General features: G+C 42.0%; 1 protein-coding gene across 2 annotated transcripts in view; it reads left to right on the top strand.

Moving 5' to 3' along the window:
* Positions 1 to 21992, top strand: part of cacna1ia (calcium voltage-gated channel subunit alpha1 Ia) — an 856996-nt gene that overhangs the window by 603177 nt on the left and 231827 nt on the right. For both annotated transcript variants that reach the window (XM_051935123.1, XM_051935122.1), the window contains exon 9: positions 15198 to 15531. In XM_051935123.1, the coding sequence (XP_051791083.1) occupies positions 15198 to 15531 (334 nt within the window). The remainder of the gene's footprint in view (positions 1 to 15197; positions 15532 to 21992) is intronic.

The raw sequence follows: 21992 nt of genomic DNA, 5'->3' as shown, positions 1-21992 counted from the left end.
TCGCCTCCCAAAGTCGAAAGACATACAGGTTAGGTGAATTGGTTAGGTGAGTGTGTGTTTGCCCTATGATGGACTGGCACCCTGTCCAGGGTTTGTTCCTGACTTGTACATTGTGGTAGCTGAGATAGGCTCCAGCACCCACCGTGACCCTACTCAGGGCTAAGCGGGTTAGAAAATGACTGACTGACTGAATGTTTTATTGTAATTTGTTCTGTACGAAGGGTGGAATGGTGGTGCAGTGGTAATAAAGAGACCGGGGGTTTGTGTCCAGGGTCCTCCCTGCGTGGAGTTTGCATGTTCTTCCCTCCCACAGTCTAAAGAAATACAGGTTAGGTGAATTGGCAAAACCCAGAGTGTGCGTTTGCCCTATGATGGACTGGCACCCTGTCCAGAGTTTGTTCCTGACTTTTGCCCTGTGGTAACTGGGATAGACTCCAGCACCCACTGTGACCGTGTTCAGGGCTATGCGGGTTAGAAAATGACTTTTATCAGATCTTTGGCTGCAGGGACGTTCATTTAAACCTAAACCAGAAGGAGTGGTGGCTCTGAGTCTAGGGATCTGCACTGACAATCGGAAGGTTGCCGGTTCAAATCCCGTAAATGCCAAAAAGGGACTCTGCTCTGTTGGGCCCTCGAGCAAGGCCCTTAACCTGCAATTGCTGAGCGCTTTGAGTAGTGAGAAAGAATTATTAAATGTGTTTTATCAACTCCCAGTTGCTAAACACTTTTTGTGTTATCTCTACTTAAATATACTTTGTGAGTTCAATGGCTCCCTGTTTTCATTCTTTTCTAGCTCACTTTTCAAATGATTGCATCCTCATTGAAACTCCCTCACCTCCCCTCTTCTCTACTATACTCTCCTCTCACTCGAAGCAATTCATGAGGGGCTCTGTCAGGCCCCCCTCACCTCCTTGTAATCTGAAAGCGGTGCCCCAGAGTTTGACAAGTCACACTATACTTACCTTCTATGTGTGACTCTGTGCTTACCGCTTGGAATGTTAAACAGGGGGAACATGAGGACATTAATTTTAACTAATGCCATATACTCTGCATGCTGATCTGCTTTAGAATGACTCCGTCTGTTCTCTTTCTGAAGGCATTGAAATTTTTCTTAATTAACTTCAGCAGTCGAAGGTGCACACTGTCTGTTAGAAACCTTTGAACCAACTGGCCACAGCAAGTTGCTTTTCCATTTGTGTATGTTGGCATTTGACATCGGTAGGCCATCTCACCTTGGCTGTAAGGGTTATAATTCATACCCAGGTAGAGACATCAATTAAAGCCCAGAGGAAGACATTGCCAATCAAGGCTGCAGAGGAACAGGGTGGCACCAGCAGCTCAAGGGTGACTTGCACCTCTGCATTAATGTCACTCTCTCTTTTTTTTTTTTTCCAAACCGCGATATGATAGATTAATGTCACTCTAGAGATATGATCAGGTGGTATATTCAGCAGGCCTAGATTAAAGGGGAAAGAAGCTATCGCTGCTGTGAAATGACAGCCTCTCAGTTAAGCGTTATGATTAATGAAAAGAAGCTATTAGATAATTAAATGCTTAACTATGCTCAACTGACGGGATCTGATCCCTGCCAAAGCGAAACCTAAAACATATAGATCATGTCTCCCTGATCTGTAAATGTGAGCCTTTCCTGAACGCTGTCCACCCCTCCCCCCCAACCCCCCAAACTCCCAACTGCTTCATTTTACTCACCTACAGCTTCTCTGTCTCCTGCCGAGAGCTCAGAAGCTGGAGTTGTCTTAGAGAAACATGCGCAACACCATAATGGAAGGCAGGGAGATGGACAGAATCCAAGTCCTTCTTAAGGATAAAACGTATACACACCATATTGAGTGGGTCGGGAGATGGAGACGGTCCAGAACATCCCCAAAGACAGCCTCCCACTCACCTTGCTGGCTGGGTGGGGAGATGGAGGGCGGCCAAAATAATTAAGCATGTGCTGCTGGGAGATGGGAGTACAAATCCAACAGTTGTGTGGAAAAAAAAATAAGCACAACTTCATCCATTTGTGCAGTTTACAGTCTGCTCCCCAGCAATACCTAAATCTCTTCTTATATATAAACGTCTACGCGTGGAAGTGTGTGCGTCTGTCTGTCCAGCCTGGAAGTGAGAGGTAGAGTCGGGGGTAAGGTCTCCACCTCTGAGGATACACAAGTGAGGCGAGCATGTCGGCAAAACGAAACCTCCGAAGAAAGAGACACTCGCTTAGCCACTAATACAGAAGTGTGGTGAGCACGTCGGCAAAACTAAACCTCCGAAGAAAGAGACCCTCGCTTAGTCGCTAATACAGAAGTGTGGTGAGCACGTCGGCAAAACGAAACCTCCGAAGAAAGAGACCCTCGCTTAGTCGCTAATACAGAAGTGTGGTGAGCACGTCGGCAAAACGAAACCTCCGAAGAAAGAGACCCTCGCTTAGCCGCTAATACAGAAGTGTGGTGAGCACGTCGGCAAAACAAAACCTCCGAAGAAAGAGACCCTCGCTTAGCCGCTAATACAGAAGTGTGGTGAGCACGTCGGCAAAACGAAACCTCCGAAGAAAGAGACCCTCGCTTAGCCGCTAATACAGAAGTGTGGTGAGCACGTCGGCAAAACGAAACCTCCGAAGAAAGAGACCCTCGCTTAGCCGCTAATACAGAAGTGTGGTGAGCACGTCGGCAAAACGAAACCTCCGAAGAAAGAGACCCTCGCTTAGCCGCTAATACAGAAGTGTGGTGAGCACGTCGGCAAAACGAAAACTCCGAAGAAAGAGACACTCGCTTAGCCACTAATACAGAAGTGTGGTGAGCACGTCGGCAAAACGAAACCTCCAAAGAAGGAGACCCTCGCTTAGCCGCTAATACAGAAGTGTGGTGAGCACGTCGGCAAAACAAAACCTCCGAAGAAAGAGACCCTCGCTTAGCCACTAATACAGAAGTGTGGTGAGCACGTCGGCAAAACGAAACCTCTGAAGAAAGAGACACTTGCTTAGCCGCTAACACAAAAGCGAGGCCAGCACGTTGGCAAAACAAAACCTCCAAAGAAAGAGACCCTCGCTTAGCCACTAATACACAAGCGAGGCGAGCACATGGGCAAAACGGTATCCCTTTTACTTTTCCTCCTGCTGCTAATACACAAGCGAGGTGAGAAGGTCAACAAAAAGAAAACCTCCGAAGATAGAAAAAGTCACTTAGCCGCTAATACACAAGCGATGCAAGCATGTCAGCAAAACATAACCCAGAGATGCCCAGAGTAGTTCCTTCAGTTACCTGACATCGCTACACTTTTCTGATGATTTCAATAGTTTCTAGGACCCCAGGCTTTTTACAGCATGGGCTTACACAGCTAGTATATATATATAAAATCCAATGTCTCTCTGTCCGCTTTTCATGAGAGAACTACTTATCAGATTTAGCTTGGATTTTTTTTCTATAATTTGCTTGAACATTCCGGTTGATTTTGCGACTTCTTTCATCGCACTAAGTATCATAGTTCGGTTGCACCGATTTATTCGCACAAATACGAGAGAGAGGCTGCAGGCCGAGGGGAGAGGGAGGCGGGACCTCAGGAGTAGGGATCCAGGCAGGGTCCTCCTCACTTATGCGCCAGCCTCTGTTCAAGTCGCTTCACCTCTCGCCACGTGTTGGAGCATACCTTGCCTCCACTTAGCTAGTAATATCTATTTATTCAGCAGACATTATCATCTAGAGATTGTTAAAGAGTAACGTTTGACGTTTTTGAGAGAGAGAGAAGAGCTAAATGTATTTTAGAGGGTACCTGTTCATTGGCAGAGATATCACGGCCACATGCTCTTCTCCCCACGTTGGGGACGATCTCCCGTCAGAGCTGAACGCGATCAGATACAGTGCCAACGACTGACGTTTAGAGCGTACCAGAGATACCTTGCCAACTTTTTACATTTTTTGGAAAAGAGATCACAGCTACATTCTAGCCCCTGATAACAAAACCAAAAATATTGTATATCAAGAGGCCCTCGGATACAAAAGCTATCAATATAAATTCTTTTCAGTATTAATGATTACATTTTTTTTTATTGATTTTTAAAGTTTGCCATGTTTCACTACTATGCGGGTGGAGCCTCGATGGACTTCTAGTCTAATTCGAATGCGGAAAACTGACACTATTGGTCCAAGAGATTATAATATGCTAACGCCCACCTGAGAGAGTAACCACAGAGTACACTGCCTTTTTTTTTCTATGTATTGTACCTACGTGACCACACGGTAATACACAAACTATTCTGAAGCGACGTTTGCACTGTTTTGTGCTTTTTGTGTCTCACACCCTCATTCATACACCTTTATTATAAGAGCATCCCTTATCTACGATGGAGCGCTCGATCAGAAGAAAATATGAAACTGGTTTTAAATTAAAGGTCGTTGAAGTAGCGAAAGAAATTCGTAACTCTGCTGCTGCAACAAAATTCGATGTGTCTGAGAAACTGATGCGAGATTGGAGGAAGCAAGAAGATGTAAAAAAGTTAAGTGTTGCATTTTTGAATGGGTGTACAAGTTGGGATCTGATTTTATGATCGATTGTTTGGGTTTCAAGACCCGACTTATATGCGAGTACATACAGTATTGTTAATTTAAGTGGTCTGCATCAACATGTATGAGTTTAGCTGCAGTCATCAACAGATCCAATGTGTGTTTGCTGTCATCTATCATAGTTGAAGCCGCTCCCAGTATCCTGCTTGGGTGTTTCTCGTAGCTGGTTGACATACTGTTGCAGTGGTCAGTGCCCCTAAAATATTCCAAAGACTTGCAGGTTAGACTGGTTGGTGACTCCAGATTCACACAGAAATGTGTGATTGTCTGTATGCCCAGTGGACTGGCACCTCATACACGATATTTGCCCGATGCTGTCAGGCTCGTGTTTCTGGTCCCCGTATCCTAGAATTGAACACATAAAATTTGGAAGAGTGTTTGTCTCACATTTCCCACATACTTCATCAAATTAATAGCTGCAGTAGTGCCTGGGCTTTTTGATGCCTGTTAAAAATGTATTTGTCTTCATGACATCTGGGCTAAGTGATTTTAATCTGTTCCTTTAAGTATGCTGTCAAATATGTGAGCTAATTTATCTCCATATGTGTTGTTTTAGATCAACTGTTATTCTAATTTACAACATTTCACTGCACTATGGTACTTTGCCAAATTGCAGATCATAAATAAAGAAAAATTGAAAGGTGCATTCTTGCCTTTAGGTGCTGTAGAGTATGTTTGTCTTATATGAGATGAATTTTAATAAATACTAAAGGTACAGATTCAAATTGCTAAGTAACACAACGAAAGATGTTCAAACCCAGTTCAACCCAATCCCAAGATATGTGTAGATGGAAAAATAGGTTCAAGTTTAACTTTGTCATTTGAAACCACACACAGCAGTGCACAGCAGAGCAAAATTACACCACCCAGCCGAATTATGGCAAACAAATAATTAAAACGAAAATATACAAAAATAAACAACGTATTGTCACATGTGCGTGTCAGAGGATCACCTTCAGGGCTCATCCAAGATACATAACTTCCCCTCCGAGGCGAGAGGAGGCGCAATTGCTAGCCATAACATCTCCTTTTCCCTCCCAGTGAGGGCATCTGACTCCGCCCCTTCTGGTCAACACCCCATAAACCCAGAGCTCGCCGGAAGAAGGAGTCACATGTTTATCAGAGCGAACAGCAGCACGGAAATTCTGAGAAACTGAAAAGAGAAGAAAAGAGAACCTTTAGTTTTGCCGTATTGTGCCATCAAATGCTTTTTTTGCTTTTTTGTTTATTCTTTGTTTTTTTTAACTGACATTGATTTTCGAATTAATATTTATTTTTCCTCTTGCATGCTCATGTTCCACTTGCATGACCACAATACATCCACCCTACAATCTCTGTTTATATAATATATAAAGATGTCTGTACATCTAGCGTCCATCCCTTGCCTGGGCATTATGTCATCCGGCATACACAAGAGGGCAAGTGGCCAGTGTAAGACAGTAAGTAAACCATGCCAGGTACGTCTGTGCATAATGTTGTCCGGTGTCTACAAAGAGGGCTGGAATGGCTGATGAAGAAGCACAAAGAACAAGAAATGTAAGGCATAGCCAGTGAAGAGAGGTTCGGAAATGCAGGATGTGTTTGAAACAGACGAACTTACCATTGTACCATTTAAGCCCATTTTAATAAACCGTTAGTTTGCTATGCTAGTACAACATAATCCACCACATAACTTTAACTTAACAGGCAATAATAGAAGTTAATATTGCGCATATAACTTTGATTGAGTTTAATGGCTTGTGGGAAAAGAATTTTATGAAATCTGGCACCTCTGCACCATATAGTTTGGTACCGCGTGCCACAGTGCAGAAGGGCAAACAGAACATTGTGGGGATGAGTGTGGCCTCTGATAATGTTGATGGTCCTGTTTTGGCACCATTTGACTACATAGATAGATAGATAGATAGATAGATAGATAGATAGATAGATAGATAGATAGATAGATAGATAGATAGATAGATAGATAGATAGATAGATAGATAGATAGATAGATAGATAGATAGATAGATAGATAGATAGATAGATAGATAGATAGATTTTAGCCTAGTAGGCAGGATTAGATAGATAGATAGATAGATAGATAGATAGATAGATAGATAGATAGATAGATAGATAGATAGATAGATAGATAGATAGATAGATAGATAGATAGATAGATAGATAGATAGATAGATAGATAGATAGATTTTGGTATAGTAGGCAGGATTAGATAGATAGATAGATAGATAGATAGATAGATAGATAGATAGATAGATAGATAGATAGATAGATAGATAGATAGATAGATAGATAGATAGATAGACTACATGACTTTGAACTCAGGATAATTGAGACAGCATGTTTATCTCTGCATATAATATAATATAACTAGCTGTCCCCTGCGGTTCCACTTACGTAGTAGTGAAACAGGACAGTGAGGAGGACCCTGTCCGACTCCCCACTCCTGACATCATGCTTCCACCTCCCCTTGGCCTGCAGCTTCTGACTCGGATTAGCATGAATATATCACTCCTGCAAGCGAAGTGTGATTCTTAGTGAGATGAGAGAAGTCGCAAAATCAACCGGAATGTTAAAGCAAATTATAAAAAAATCCATTAAGTAGTTTTCTCGTGAAAAGCGGACAGACAGACAGACGTCAGATTTATATATAATATAATATAATATAATATAATATAATATAATATAATATAATATAATATAATATAATCCATCCATCCATTTTCCAACCCACTGAATCCGAACACAGGGTCACGGGGGTCTGCTGGAGCCAATCCCAGCCAACACAGGGCACAAGGCAGGAACCAATCCCGGGCAGGGTGCCAACCCACCGCAGGACAAACACAAACACACCCACACACCAAGCACACACTAGGGCCAATTTAGAATCGCCAATCCACCTAACCTGCATGTCTTTGGACTGTGGGAGGAAACCGGAGCGCCCGGAGGAAACCCACGCAGACACGGGGAGAACATGCAAACTCCACGCAGGGAGGACCCGGGAAGCGAACCCAGGTCTCCTAACTGCGAGGCAGCAGCCACCGTGCCACCCATATAATATAATATAATATAATATAATATAATATAATATAATATAATATAATATCAGTCATCGTCCAACCCGCTATATCCCAACACAGGGTCACAGGGGTCTGCTGGGGCCAATCCCAGCCAACACAGGGCACAAGGCGGGAACAAATCTAGCCATCTTCTTCATTAGTGACCAGTTTTTGCTGATAATTAACTTCTTTTTCCTTTGTTTTAATTTACTTGACTCAGACCCCTTAGTTCTTTCTTTTTCCTTAATGAGGAGCCAAACAATAATGAGACACAAAAGAAGCTGGCACATCACCAGCTAACCACATTATTTGAGCATAAAGAAAGGTGAAGGTCTCAGTAAGGCTGATCTCTGAGGTCACCAAAACATCTTGACGGTGTTCTTAGAAAAAAAAAGAAAATCAACAGTTTTGGAAATGTCTGCTGTGGCAGAATGAGAGTAGCAACAAGCTGTGGAATTAAGTGACTGGTTTAATTAACAGCAAGAATTGGCTTCTCATTAAGGAACTGGTTGGAGCGAAATTGGCAGGAGTTTGAAATCCCAGTTTAGCTGGTCATCTGTTGGCTCGTTTCACATCTCATTTCTGTTTGGCTGCCATTTAATGAAGAAGTGACTGAATTCAGAGGACTGAAGCCTTAAAAACAGGGCTATTAATATGAAGGGAAAAGGAGTTAATTAGCAGTGAAAACTGATCACTGATTAGGAAAAGGGTTAGAATGAAAACCAGCAGCCACTGCAGCCCTCCAGGCCCCAGGAGTTCGACACCCGTGCCTTAGAGAGAGAAAGATGATTTTTAGTATAGTAGGCAGGATTGGATAGCTGGATGGATGCATCAGTGTAACTTTCCTTTCCAAACACCTTTCTCTAGACAGATAGAAAGCCTATATACTGCAAATTGTAAACAAATGAAAAGAATTTGAAAAAAGAAAAAAAATGAGCTCTCCAACACTGTAGGTAGATCAGTGGAAACAGAAGGTTTCCAGCGTGTCTCCTGTGTAGTCATTAATTTCTACTTTCAAACTAGGCTGCATTTCAAGGAAAATAAAAAAGCTGTGTGCGTTTGTGTAGTTGATCTTATATTTGGTTCTTTAATCCAGCAAAAGGTGGTTTTTGCTGAATAAACAAAAATTGCTCTTCAAATCTTGTCCTCCTCAATCTGGCAGATTTTTTTTATTTTACATTGAAGTAGTCTCTTTTACGCAAAAGATATCTGTTGGGAGAAAATAATAAAGTGATACTCCCTGGAAAAAGTAAGTAACAATGTTGTCTTTTAATAAAAAACTGTTTGGCTGCGGGTGACGTGGTGTTTGTGTTGGTTCCTCTATGCTCCAGGAACACAGGTTCAAATCCCAGGCTGTTCACTATCTGTGTGACATCTGCATGTTGCTCTCCCGGTGTCTGTGTGACAGTTTTATCTTACTGTGTGTGTCACATTTATTTTTTAGCAATGCAGAATTGGCCTGTTGTGGCTTCACCCTGCATTGGACTGGCATCCCACCCGGCGATGATGCTGCCAGGGTAGGCACAGGTCCCCTACAACTGTGAATTTTTTGTTATGTTTTTGAATGATTTACATATCTGAAAAGCTCTGTAATTCATCAGGGCTAAGCGGAAAACAAATAAATATAGATTTGTGTGGTTTTTTTTTTTGGGTGAGCCTAATTATAATTAGCACCCACGAATACCAGATGAGAGGCCATCTGCCAGTTTGCCCATCAAACATTAATGAGATGAGATCCACACACCAAATGCCATGCACCTGGCAAGCAAAAAAAAAAAAGCTATAAAATCACAAACAAAATTTATAGTGTTATTGCAGATTTCAGAAATATTATGGGTGGCCAAAGTATAGAAGAATGACTGATGAGGTTGGCTCAGAGAGTACCCAGGCTCTCCGCAAATTTCACCATATTGATGGGCATAGATGAAGTCTATCTTTTTTTTCCACCATTAATATAGTGGCCAGGGTGCAGACATAGGATTAAAATCAAACGTCCGTGTTTGATCACTTTCCATGGGGGAAAAAATAAATAAATAAATAAAAAAAAACAAATGAGGTGTCTGAAAGGAGAGAAGTGAGCTGCGCTCTGATGAAAGCCGGCGAGGATTAGATGCAGGTGTACTAATCGTTTGAAAAGCTGCATTTCACAGGGCTGCTCTTCTGTTTTCTGTCGCTTCAAAGCAAATGAAAATCAGCGTGTCATTTAAATGTATGAGGGCCTCTGATTGAAGTATTGAGCACCGAATCCAAGACAAGCCTCTTCTTGCGGCCTGAGATTATCCAGGATTTAGCATGGCGACAAACCCCGGCACATTTCCCGTGCTTTACAACTTTACCACAGTGGTTTGCAACCTCATTTATTCCCATTTATTTTAATTCTCTTCAACACCATTCCTCTGTTAAGAAATCATTCTCAGCCATTTTAAATATCTCTTTAATGTGGAGTCCCAATGGGTGAGGCAACACTTTACGTGGTGGGGAAAATTTACAAGATGTTTGTGTTGGGAGGTGAGAGAAGAAACACACACATATACAGAGTAGACTGTGAAGCTTTTACTTCAAGGTGAAGTTCTCACATCTCCAGCCTGAGTCCAGGTAGTCTTACGTCTGAGGAACCGATTGCCAATACAGATTCTCCTTTTAATATATGACATGCCTTAAAGAACAGTAGTATTTCAGCAGTGACATTAAGTTTATTGGATTAACAGGAAATATGCAATATGCATTGTGAAGGACAGCTGGCTCCCATGCCTGGCAGGGATGCCCCTGCTGCATATGTTCCGGGGGAGCAGCCATGGACACTTCAATACCTCCCCTGGGACGCTTGGTGGCAGCCTCCCTGGTGGACGATGATTCCCCAAGCTGGTGCATGGCTCCATGGGAGATGGAGTCCTCCACAGCCTGGTTGGGGGGCTCGGATGGCCGCTAGGGGGAGCTGCATGGAGTCTGCAGCCCGGCTGGTCGAATCTTCAGCCCCACCCGGAAATGCAATTAGGACCAGGTGATCAAGCACCTGGAACGCTTCCGGGTGGGGTATAAAAAGGGCCAGCCACCACCACTCAGAGAGCCAAGGTCGGGAGGAGGAGGACTACGCTTGCGGAGGAGTGGTGGGAGAGGAGAAAAAGAGTGTTGTTGTTGTTGTATGGAGAAGAGTGCTTGAGGGACTGTGTATTGCCTGTGGGTCACGGGGAAGACATGCGCCCACAAGTGAAGAAGAAAATAAAAAGTCCTTGGTTTATAACGTGCCTCTGTGTCGTTCTGTGCCGGGTCAGGCGCCTATATAGCATCTTTTCTACAGCATCATAACAAAATTAGGCAGGTGCATAACTTTGGGCACCCCAACAGAGATATGACATCAATACTTAGTTGAGCCTCATTTTTCTAAAATCTAACAGCCTCTAGACACCTCCTATAGCCTTTGATGAGTTTCTGGATTCTGGATGGAGGTATTTCTGACCATTCTTCCATACAAAATCTCTCCAGTTCAGTTAAATTTGATGGCTGCTGAGCACAGACAGCCTGCTTCAAATCATCCCATAGATTTTTGATGATATTCAAGTCAGGGGACTGTGACGGCCATTCCAGAACATTGTACTTCTCCCCCTTCGAGCTGTGTTTTGGGTCATTGTCTTGTTGGAATATCCAACCCCTGTGTAACTTCAACTTTGTGAACATTATCGTAAAGAATTTGTTGATATTAGGTTGAATTCATCCGACCCTCGACTTTAACAAGGGCCCCAGTCCCTGAACTAGCTACACAGCCCCACAGCATGATGGAACCTCCACCAAATTTGACAGTAGGTAGCAGGTGTTTATCTTGGAATGCGGTGTTCTTCTTCCACCATGCAAAGCTCTTTTTGTTTGACCAAATAACTCAATTTTTGTCTCATCAGTCCAAAGCACTTTGTTCCAAAATGAATCTGACTTGTCTAAATGAGCATTTGCATACAACAAGCGACTCTGTTTGTGGCGTGAGTGCAGAAAGGGCTTCTTTCTCATCACCCTGCCATACAGATGTTCTTTGTGCAAATTGCGCTGAATTGTAGAATGATGTACAGATACACCATCTGCAGCAAGATGTTCTTGCAGGTCTTTGGAGGTGATCTGTGGGTTGTCTGTCACCATTCTCACAATCCTGCGCATATGCCGCTCCTGTATTTTTCTTGGCCTGCCAGACCTGCTGGATTTAACAGCAACTGTGCCTGTGGCCTTCCATTTCCGGATTCCATTCCTGACAGTTGAAACTGACAGTTTAAACCTCTGAGATAGCTTTTTGTAGCCTTCACCTAAACCATGAGACTCAACAATCTTTGTTTTCAGATCTTTTGAGAGTTGCTTTGAGGATCCCATGCTGTCACTCTTCAGAGGAGAGTCAAAGGGAAGGACAACTTGCAATTGACCACCTTAAATCCCTTTATATCTCATGATTGGACACACCTGTCTATGAAGTTCAATGCTTAACGAGCTCATCCAACCAATTTGGTGTTGCAAGTAATCAGCATTGAGCACTGACAGGCATTCAAATCAGCAAAATTACAAGAGAACCCACATTTGTGCACAGCCAGTTTTTCACATTTGATTTAATTTCATAAAACTAAATACTGCTTCACTAAAAATCTTTGTTCGGAAAACACCCCAGTACTCAGATGTTCCTAGGAAATGAAAGACATACCACTGTTATCTTTTTTGTTGAAAGGAGTGTAAATTATTATGTAGGCTGAGAGGGGTTCCCAAACTTTTTCATATGACTGTAAATATGAGGTGACACACAGGGCAAATTTGCTCAAAATAGGAAAGACCCGAGAACACAGCAAGGATGTGCAACAGAAGGTCATTGAGCTGCACAAAACTTAGAAATGGCTAAAAGAAAATAGCTAAACAGTCGTAAATGGTCATTTCCACTCTCAGTGCAATGATTAACAAATTTATAACAGTGGGTGATGTTAACTATCAGCCTGTAAGATGATGTATGTCTGCATTTTGACCCCACAGTAAGTAGACAAAGATTCTCCAAGGATCACAGCTGGAACACTATAGATGTAAGTTGGGTCTTAGGGTCAGAAGATCTCCAAAACTACAATCAGATACCACCTCCATAACCACAAGTTGTTTGGGAGGGTTACCAGAAAAATCAATAGACTCTACTAGAATCATCTATCTATCTATCTATCTATCTATCTATCTACTATCTATCTATCTATCTATCTATCTATCTATCTATCTATCTTATCTATCTATCTATCTATCTATCTATCTAATCCTGCCTACTATACCAAAATCTATCTATCTATCTATCTATCTATCTATCTATCTATCTATCTATCTATCTATCTATCTATCTATCTATCTATCTATCTATCTATCTATCTAATCCTGCCTACTATACCAAAATCTATCTATCTATCTATCTATCTATCTATCTATCTATCTATCTATCTATCTATCTATCTATCTATCTATCTATCTATCTATCTATCTATCTATCTATCTATCTATCTATCTATCTATCTATCTATCTATCTATCTATCTATCTATCTATCTATCTATGTAGTCAAATGATGCCAAAACAGGACCATCAACATTATAAGAGGCCACACTCATCCCCACAATGTTCTGTTTGCCCTTCTGCACTGTGGCACGCGGTACCAAACTATATGGTGCAGAGGTGCCAGATTTCACAAAATTCTTTTCCCACAAGCCATTAAACTCAATCAAAGTTATATGCGCAATATTAACTTCTATTATTGCCTGTTAAGTTAAAGTTATGTGGTGGATTATGTTGTACTAGCATAGCAAACTAACAGTTTATTAAAATGGGCTTCTATCTATCTGATCCTACCTACTATCCTAAAATTTCTATCTATCTCACTCTCTCTCTCTCTCTCTCTCTCTCTATCTAAATTATTATTATGCTCAGCAGCATAATCTCAAGAACATGTAAAATGTAATATGCGCTATATAGTTTGATTACTTTTTAAAGTAATGAACAACCTAACACAAGACTTGTTTTACTGAAGTAAATATGTCTGCATTATTATCCCAGCAGCACTGGCATTAAGGCAGGAAGCACAAGTGCCACTGTCGCACTCCACTGCAGGGCTCAATTGCACATCTAAACAGTAAAGAGTATGCTACAAATAACAATTTGATCACCATGCAACCTGATAACAGAAACTTTATTAATAAAATGTCAGTTTAGTTTTTATCCAGTTATTTGCTATAGATATGTTGAAACAGTGTAATCAGGTGATGCAGCGGCCAGTGTTCATACTATCAATCATCATTGGCTCAGGTCGAGGATATTAAAAGGGGATGGATGTTATTTACTTCTGAGCATCTGAAGCTCTTAACATATCTACCTAACTTAATAAAAGGATAAACATCTATCTGTGTAACCCTCGGGTTGTCATGTCTCTGTCATTCCAAAACATGGTACATTAAAACATTTTTTGTAAGAAAATGCACTTTATTTTTCTTTCCAACAGATGGCGCATCACAAACATTATCACTGTTTTCAATATCCTCCATATCAAATGGCGTATAACTGTTTGTATTTTTCATGGTGCACTGCAAACATTAATGCCGAGGTCTAGTTTGATATTTAAAATTTCGACCCATCTTAGATAGGTAGCACAGCAAGTAAAACGTAAAAAATGTTTCATAGGCTTCATGCTTGTTTTCAGATTCAGGGTGGAAGCTGCTGCTGCTGCCAAAGATGTTTAACTCCTTTTTATAGATAGATAGATAGATAGATAGATAGATAGATAGATAGATAGATAGATAGATAGATAGATAGATAGATAGATAGATAGATAGATAGATAGATAGATAGATAGATAGATAGATAGATACTTTATTAATCCCAATGGGAAATTCACATTCTTCAGCAGCAGCATACTGATACAATAAATAATATTAAATTAAAGAATGATAACAATGCAGGTGAAAAACAGAAAAACAGACAATAACTATGTATAATGTTGAATGTTAACGTTTACCCCCCCGGGTGGAATTAAAGAGTCGCATAGTTTGGGGGAGGAACGATCTCCTCAATCTGTCAGTGGAGCAGGACAGTGACAGCAGTCTGTCGCTGAAGCTGCTCTTCTGTCTGGAGATGATACTATTAAGTGGATGCAGTGGATTCTCCATAATTGATAGGAGCCTGCTGAGCGCCCTTCGCTCTGCCACAGATGTTAAACTCTCCAGCTCCATGCCAACAATAGAGCCTGCCTTCCTCACCACGGCATCAGAGTGTTATGCCAAAGGATATTTTCAGAAGTTTACATGCGCCTGTAAACGAAGGTTTTTAAGAAGCCAGGTTTCTGTCTTAACCAGGTTACTCACCTTATCCCAGTTTTGTGTGTACATGTAAATGGACTCTCTGCAGCCAAGACTTAGCTGGCAAAATAAATCAGGCTGCCAGTCTACCACAGGGCACATTTACATACTTAACCACAGTGACACATACAGCATTTAACACTTTCATTTTATTTTAACACTACTTCATATTGTAGACAGCAGGTTAGGTTTGACATGTCTCTTTCACTTACCCATAATTTGCTTTCTTCCTCTCTTTAGGTGGGTTCCTTCTTCATGATCAACCTCTGCCTTGTTGTTATCGCCACTCAGTTCTCAGAAACGAAGCAGCGGGAGCACCAACTGATGCAAGAGCAGCGTGCCCTCTGCCTCTCCTCGAGCACAGTGGCCAGCTTCGCAGAGCCCGGCGACTGCTATGAGGAGATCTTCCAGTACGTCTGCCACATCCTCAGGAAGGCCAAGCGGCGCACAGTAGGATTGTACACCACCCTGCGTGGAGGTGCAAAGGGGACCCAACAGAAGGGCAGCCACAGAAGGTGGCGCGGTCAAGCGAAAGTGGGCGTCAATGGCAATGAAAAGCAGAGCCACACCTCCCGTGAGTCTTTGTTTTGGAATAATCCTTGAAAACGAAAAGCTTAATAAGTTATGGATATAGTCCATAAATGTACAAGCATGGATTTAATGTTTTTGTAGATTCTCTAAATATTACTTATATTGTGCCATACCAACCATATACTAAATATAAAGCTCATCATTTTGTAGTTCACACCGAATAGCCTGTAAAATAAAATGAATAGACTCTAATAATAATAATAATAATTCTTTACATTTATATAGCGCTTTTCTCAGTACTCAGAGTGCTTTGCAAGCTCCACGCAGGAAGGACACGGACACGAACACACAATCTCCTTACTGTGAGGCAGCACTCTAGATTCTATAATACGTTAATACTTTAACAGTACTTTAATGAAAACATAACTTTCCACCCATCTACTAAAGACAAACATATCTGCTGATTTAGGTGTCTCTAAATGTGCCCTGTAAGAATGAGAAAGGAACCTTCCATGAAAGTGCCCCACTGTGGACTTGTGTCCTGCCCAGAGCTGTTTTTCCTGATGTTAGTAGGACATGGCCAACTTAGGACTCTGAAATGGAAAAAGTGGTTTCAGCAAATGAATGGATGTGTGATGATTTACCACTTATTGAATGACTTATTTAATCACAGCATGTAATTCTTTATGCCTTTGGATTTCATACATCTTACGGAGATGGGTAGGAATTTGATGAGCAGAGGTGAACGTAGTACTATGTGCAAGGAAGTGAGGTCATAATGTCAAATGAAATTGCCAGTCATGGAAGCAATGCAAACACACACACACACACACACACGCACATGCACACACACATATATTTATTTATACAGTATATGATACTGTATATTGTCGTCAGTCGAAGGTATGACAGGAGTCAACAGGAAACACTGGCGTGCCAACCGGGCCACCCCCTTTCTCAAATATTAAAGTAACTGAAAATAGCAAGAGTTTGATAGCACAATAAAAAGCCAAAAGCAAAACTTTGCTTGTTCACTATGGTTTGAAAGGGTCTGTAAGGTATGTCTTGCTTTTAGGTCAGAGCTCCACAACACAAATATCTCATCACCCAGATGAGACACCCCCTTCCATGAGTGCCATGCTTTTATCATTCCTGGACTGGAAGCGGCAGGGTCAGTTGACCTCAATGGGCATCATCTCTGAACTGTGGGTGACAAAATGTGTTGATGTATACGTATATATATATATGTGTATATGTCTATATCTGTACACACATACACACACGCACGCACACACCCAGACACACTAGACACAACATTTGACATTGGCCAGGTAAGTAATTTCAAACTCTAGTCCGTTTGTCTGCAGGTCTGACTTCAGTAGGCTCTTGTATTTCACTTACTCTGAGCCATCAGGTGGTACTGTCGTTCAAACTGAAGTAAGAAGAAGAAGAAAAAAAACAGATTCCCTCAGGTTTAAAATTTTAGGCTGGGACATAGCCTGTGGTCTTCTCCTGATCAAATGAGGGATGTGGCAGAGATTGGTCCAGTGGTGTGGATTTGGGTTTATATATAAACACACATATCTATATTCCGGTTCCGGCCCTTTTGATGATGTCATATCTGGGTCTGAGCTTATGGAAGGGGACTCTTCCGTTTCCACCCTCGATGACTTCACTTCCTTTTCTGGCCTTTAAAGTCACCATATTTGACTAACCTAGCCAGTTCTGCTTTGGACTCCATTCTACGCACAACAGTGCTAGCAATTTACCCATTTGCAGCCAGGGGACATTACACGGGGGGCTGCCCCAAATCTTTTCATGACTCTGGTGTCTGTTTATTGTGACAATATATAGACACAAAAATATAAACACTAGGGGGCTTACCTCCTGCTTGCTTTGCTCACCAACCCCCTTACCTGTGCTTCATGCCAGCCACTTCGCATCTCTGCCACTCGTGTTGTGAAGAGGGGGGCTTAACGCATCCCATGGAGACGCGGTCGTTCCTCCAAAACCCTCTCTTAAACGGTGATACAATGGGAAACAAATACAGTTTTCTTTTACCTCCTCTTTGCTCAATCAGCTGCTGGCTTGTTGCTACTGCCGCCTCATATATATATATATATATCCATCCATCCATTTTCCAACCCACTGAATCCGAACACTGGGTCACGGGGGTCTGCTGGAGCCAATCCCAGCCAACACAGGGCACAAGGCAGGAACCATTTCCGGGCAGGGTGCCAACCCACTGCAGTATATATATATATATATATATATATACTGTATATATATTCATTGCATTCGTAGTCTGAGTCTCGACGACCTGAATTGTGTGGGTAGTTACATACCAGGTAACGCTTGTGGCTGGCCTGCCATTCGGCAAACATCTGCCACAGTGCCATCTTTCAGCTGCGAGAAGCAGATCATGGAATGTTGCATAGTTTACTGTCAAATAATGCAAAGAGTACGCAACACGTGTTTCACCCTCATTTGGGCTCATCAGGCGTACACACTCTACTGCACCCCTCTCGGGGAATCGAACGTCGGACGTCAGCGGGGTGCAGTAGAGTGTGTACGCCTGATGAGCCCAAATGAGGGTGAAACACGTGTTGCGTACTCTTTGCATTATTTGACAGTAAACTATGCTATATATATATATATATATATATATATATATATATATATATATATATATATATATATAGACACATACAGAAAGAAAGAAAGAGAGAGAAAGAAAAAAAATAAGTGAACAAAATAGAGCATAGGTGACCACTCTAGTCTGTTTAACACATAAGGCAAAAGAAATGAAAACTTTGTCAAAATCCAAACATTGGGAGGGCACAGTGTCTCAAGCGAATGCTTCTCCAATATAAAGAGCATCTTCTAGGGAAGCTCCATCTTGTTCAGGCACAGGTTCAGAACTGACTGCTGAAAGTGGTGTAGCTGGGGGGGGGGGGGGCAAGGGGGGACATGTGTCCCTGGGCACAGCATCCAGGGGGTGCCATTTTAAAATTTTCTTTCTTTTCCCCATTGCATTTTGGCAAACAGGAGGGGGCGCAAAATCTTCAGTTGTCCCCGGGTGCTGAAAACCCTAGCTACGTGTCTGACTGCTGACTTCCTTTCTGACAATCTCTTAAGTACTCATCAGGGCGGAAGGGCAGGAACTAGTGGGCTGTCCCAGCAAGTGCCACCAGAGATCCTCTCATGCTAAACCCCTCTGGTTTATGACCTCCCATTAATGCACTGGTTGGGAATTGTTCTTAACATGTTAGGGCTTTGAAGGTATTCATGATGTGACTGTATGCAGCATTACATTTTATATATATATATATATACTGAAGCTCAACCCTATAGGGGCCCGTGGTCACTGCCAGAGAAGCCCTGGACATCAGCACTTCAGAAAGGAAAACCAGGGACACCTGGAGTGCTTCCGGGTGCTCATGCGGCACTTCTGCCACACCAGGAAGTGCCACAGGAAGCTCATCAGGAGACACCTGGAGCACGTCCGGGTAGACTTAAAAGGGGCCACCTCCCTCCATTCGTCAGCTGGAGTCGGATGGAAGAGGACATTGCTCGGAGGAGAGGAGTGGAGGTGGCGAAGGAAGGCAAGAAAGGACTGTTGAGAGCCCGGACTTCAGGGTGTGTGGTGCAGGGGCACGGGGTTGTGCGTGGTACACTGTAAATAGTTGTAAATATATCAAATTAGCGTGTGTGGTGTCCTAAACCACCAGAGTCTGCCTGTCTGTGCCTGGGGCGGGTCTCCACAATACATATATACATATATATATATATATATATATATATATATATATATATATATATATATATATATATATATATATATATATATATATATATACAATATAAAATATATACACACACTCATTCACACTGGACCTCGTTCATACCAATGGCAATACACCTTAATAATGCCTCACTGTGACTGTCACTGCTATCTTATCTTTAACCAAGTCAGAGGACTTTCTTCTTTTTTTTCTTTTTTTCTTTCTATTTTTTCTTCCTTTTTGTGTGTTTGGGGGCTGTTGTTGTTTGTTTAAATTTTTCTTTATTTCTTGAGATACTGTAAGAAGTATACTTACTTCTTAGGACAAATGTCTGTCTGTCTGTCTATGTAATCCTGCCAACTCTACTAAAATGAATATCTGTTGAATTTGCTGCACAAATATAAAGAATTCAAATATGCATACACATATACTGTACATACATGTCCATGCTAGGTATATACAGCAGACAGATGTCCACATGTACAGTATACAGTATTCCTAATACATTTAGCCTGACAGTTCTAAATTGGGCCTATGTGAGTGGGTGTATAAACAAGTGGGCACTGTCACACACTGGTACCCTTGTCCAGATCGTTCTCCAACTTGTGCCCAACGCTGTCTGGATAGATTCTGACCACCTGCAACACTGAATTGAGGGGTTGAGAATGTAGAAATATATTTATGGAATTTTTTTAGATGTGTTCTCATTTTTGTTTGACAATATTCAATACTCTAGCATAACAGAAGCGAAAAACATTTCAAGGTCAAAGTCACTTTAAAACTCAAACAAAGAATAAATGTTATGCAACATCCTTCTGGACGATTTGCACATTAGCCGCTTAATTTGCACATTAGCCAAAGTTTGGACTCCCCACCCCCTCCTGCTCTTTCGCTCTTCTATATATAAACTTCGAAGTGCTCCATTCTTGGAAACACAGAGCAGTTCTGGACAAGATGTTCTGTCTTTAATTTGACAATGATGAGTTTTTCAGCCATGGAGACATGTGGCCTTGTAGGTGGAGTGGGCTTGTTGATGACAGTGAATACAACACTCGATAGTAAAAAATAAGCGGACTAAAAGTTTCTTACCTGAAATGCTTGGAATCGAGTAGCCAATCTTTCTAGGAATTTCCCTTGCAATTTGGCAATTACTGTCTATGCTATCATGACTGTTGTGCTTGTAGGAGTCTCTGAGCGCTTGACAGATATGTATGGGTCAAGTGTGATGCCACATTGGTAAGGTCAGCTATTGTCACTAAGTATTTTTGTAGATGACACCACACATATAAATATACCAAAAGATTAAGGCATTCCAGGTGACAGTGGAAGTTCAGAGCAGCAGCGTTCTCTCCTTTCTATCCAAGATGTTCACACGCTCCTCCAGGCTGCAAGCTCAGAAACCTTTAATGCCAAAGACGGACTCAATTAACAACTCCTCAAGGGGAGGTACCTGGGAGTTTTGTGATCCACCATTTATTACCTGCTCCGGTCATTGACTTAGAGGAGCGCACTCATTCTCCATTTGTCTGTCTGGGTATTCCTTCAGGTGTTTTCATTGCCCCAGTATGAGTGTACTCTGCGATCAGAGCTTTGTATTTGGTAATTAGATTATTGCTTTCCCTTAAAGATAGGGAGAGAAGCTCAGTTATCCGGGAAGGGGCTCAGAGTAGAGACGCTGCTCCTCCGCATCGAGAGGAGTCAGATGAGGTGGCTCGGGCGTCTGATCAGGATGCCTCTTGGACGCCTCCCTAGTGAGGTGTTCCAGACACGTCTAACCAGGAGGAGGCCCCATGGAAGACCCAGGACAAGCTGGAAGGACTATGTCTCTTGGCTGGCCTGGATACGCCTCAGGATTCCCCCGGAAGAGCTAGTAGAAGTGGCCAGGGAGAGGGAAATCTGGGCGTCTCTCCTGATTGATGGATAGATGGTTTTGTCTATACATGTGCCTTTGTTACTATGGTTCTGATCATAGATTCAAATCCTAGTTGCAGAAAGGAAGGCCGGAAATCTCAACCTAAAAATCTTTTGACCTCCTTTCGCTTTGGTAAAATGCAGGTGACAGATGCACAAATTAATTGCATTGGAAACTGAATAAATCACATTTGCTACTTTTGAGCAAAGCTCTCACTTATTAGAACTATTTGTAAAATAGCAGAGACTAACATCACATGGTCTGAAATCCCACATGGAGATACTGACATAAAGGATAGACCACCCAAGAGTGATAAAGAGACCCTCCCGCCATCTGGACTGCACCAAATTAAATTATGTATTTTAATTTGGGCTGTCACACCATTACATTTTTAATTATTATCAATTACATAATTCAATTAGTTAGTCTCGATTAATCGCATGTTCCACCAAGGTGATTTCGGTTGCTCAGTTATGTTCCATAGTCTCTTGTGGCTCTCACTGCCTCAGAGCTTCTTAGCTGTTCAAAGCGTGAAGACTGAAGGGTCTTACAGAAATAGTTGATACCAGCCACAGTTGTACCACGTGAAGATACTGACATAAATGGTAAACCACCCAAGAGTGATAAAGCGACACTCCTGCCGCCTGTACTTCATGAGATTAAATTGTGTTTTAATTTGGGCTGTCACACCATTACATTTTTAAACTATAATCAATCACAGAATTGCATTAATCGCATGTTCCACCGAGGTGGTTTTGGTTGCTCAGTTATGTCCTGTAGTCTCTTGTGTCTGTCTCTGCCTCACAA

This window comes from Erpetoichthys calabaricus, chromosome 12 (assembly GCF_900747795.2).
Source record: "Erpetoichthys calabaricus chromosome 12, fErpCal1.3, whole genome shotgun sequence".
NCBI lineage: Eukaryota > Metazoa > Chordata > Cladistia > Polypteriformes > Polypteridae > Erpetoichthys > Erpetoichthys calabaricus.
Note: the sequence above shows the minus strand (reverse complement) of the source record. Positions and strands in the feature narration are given on the sequence as shown.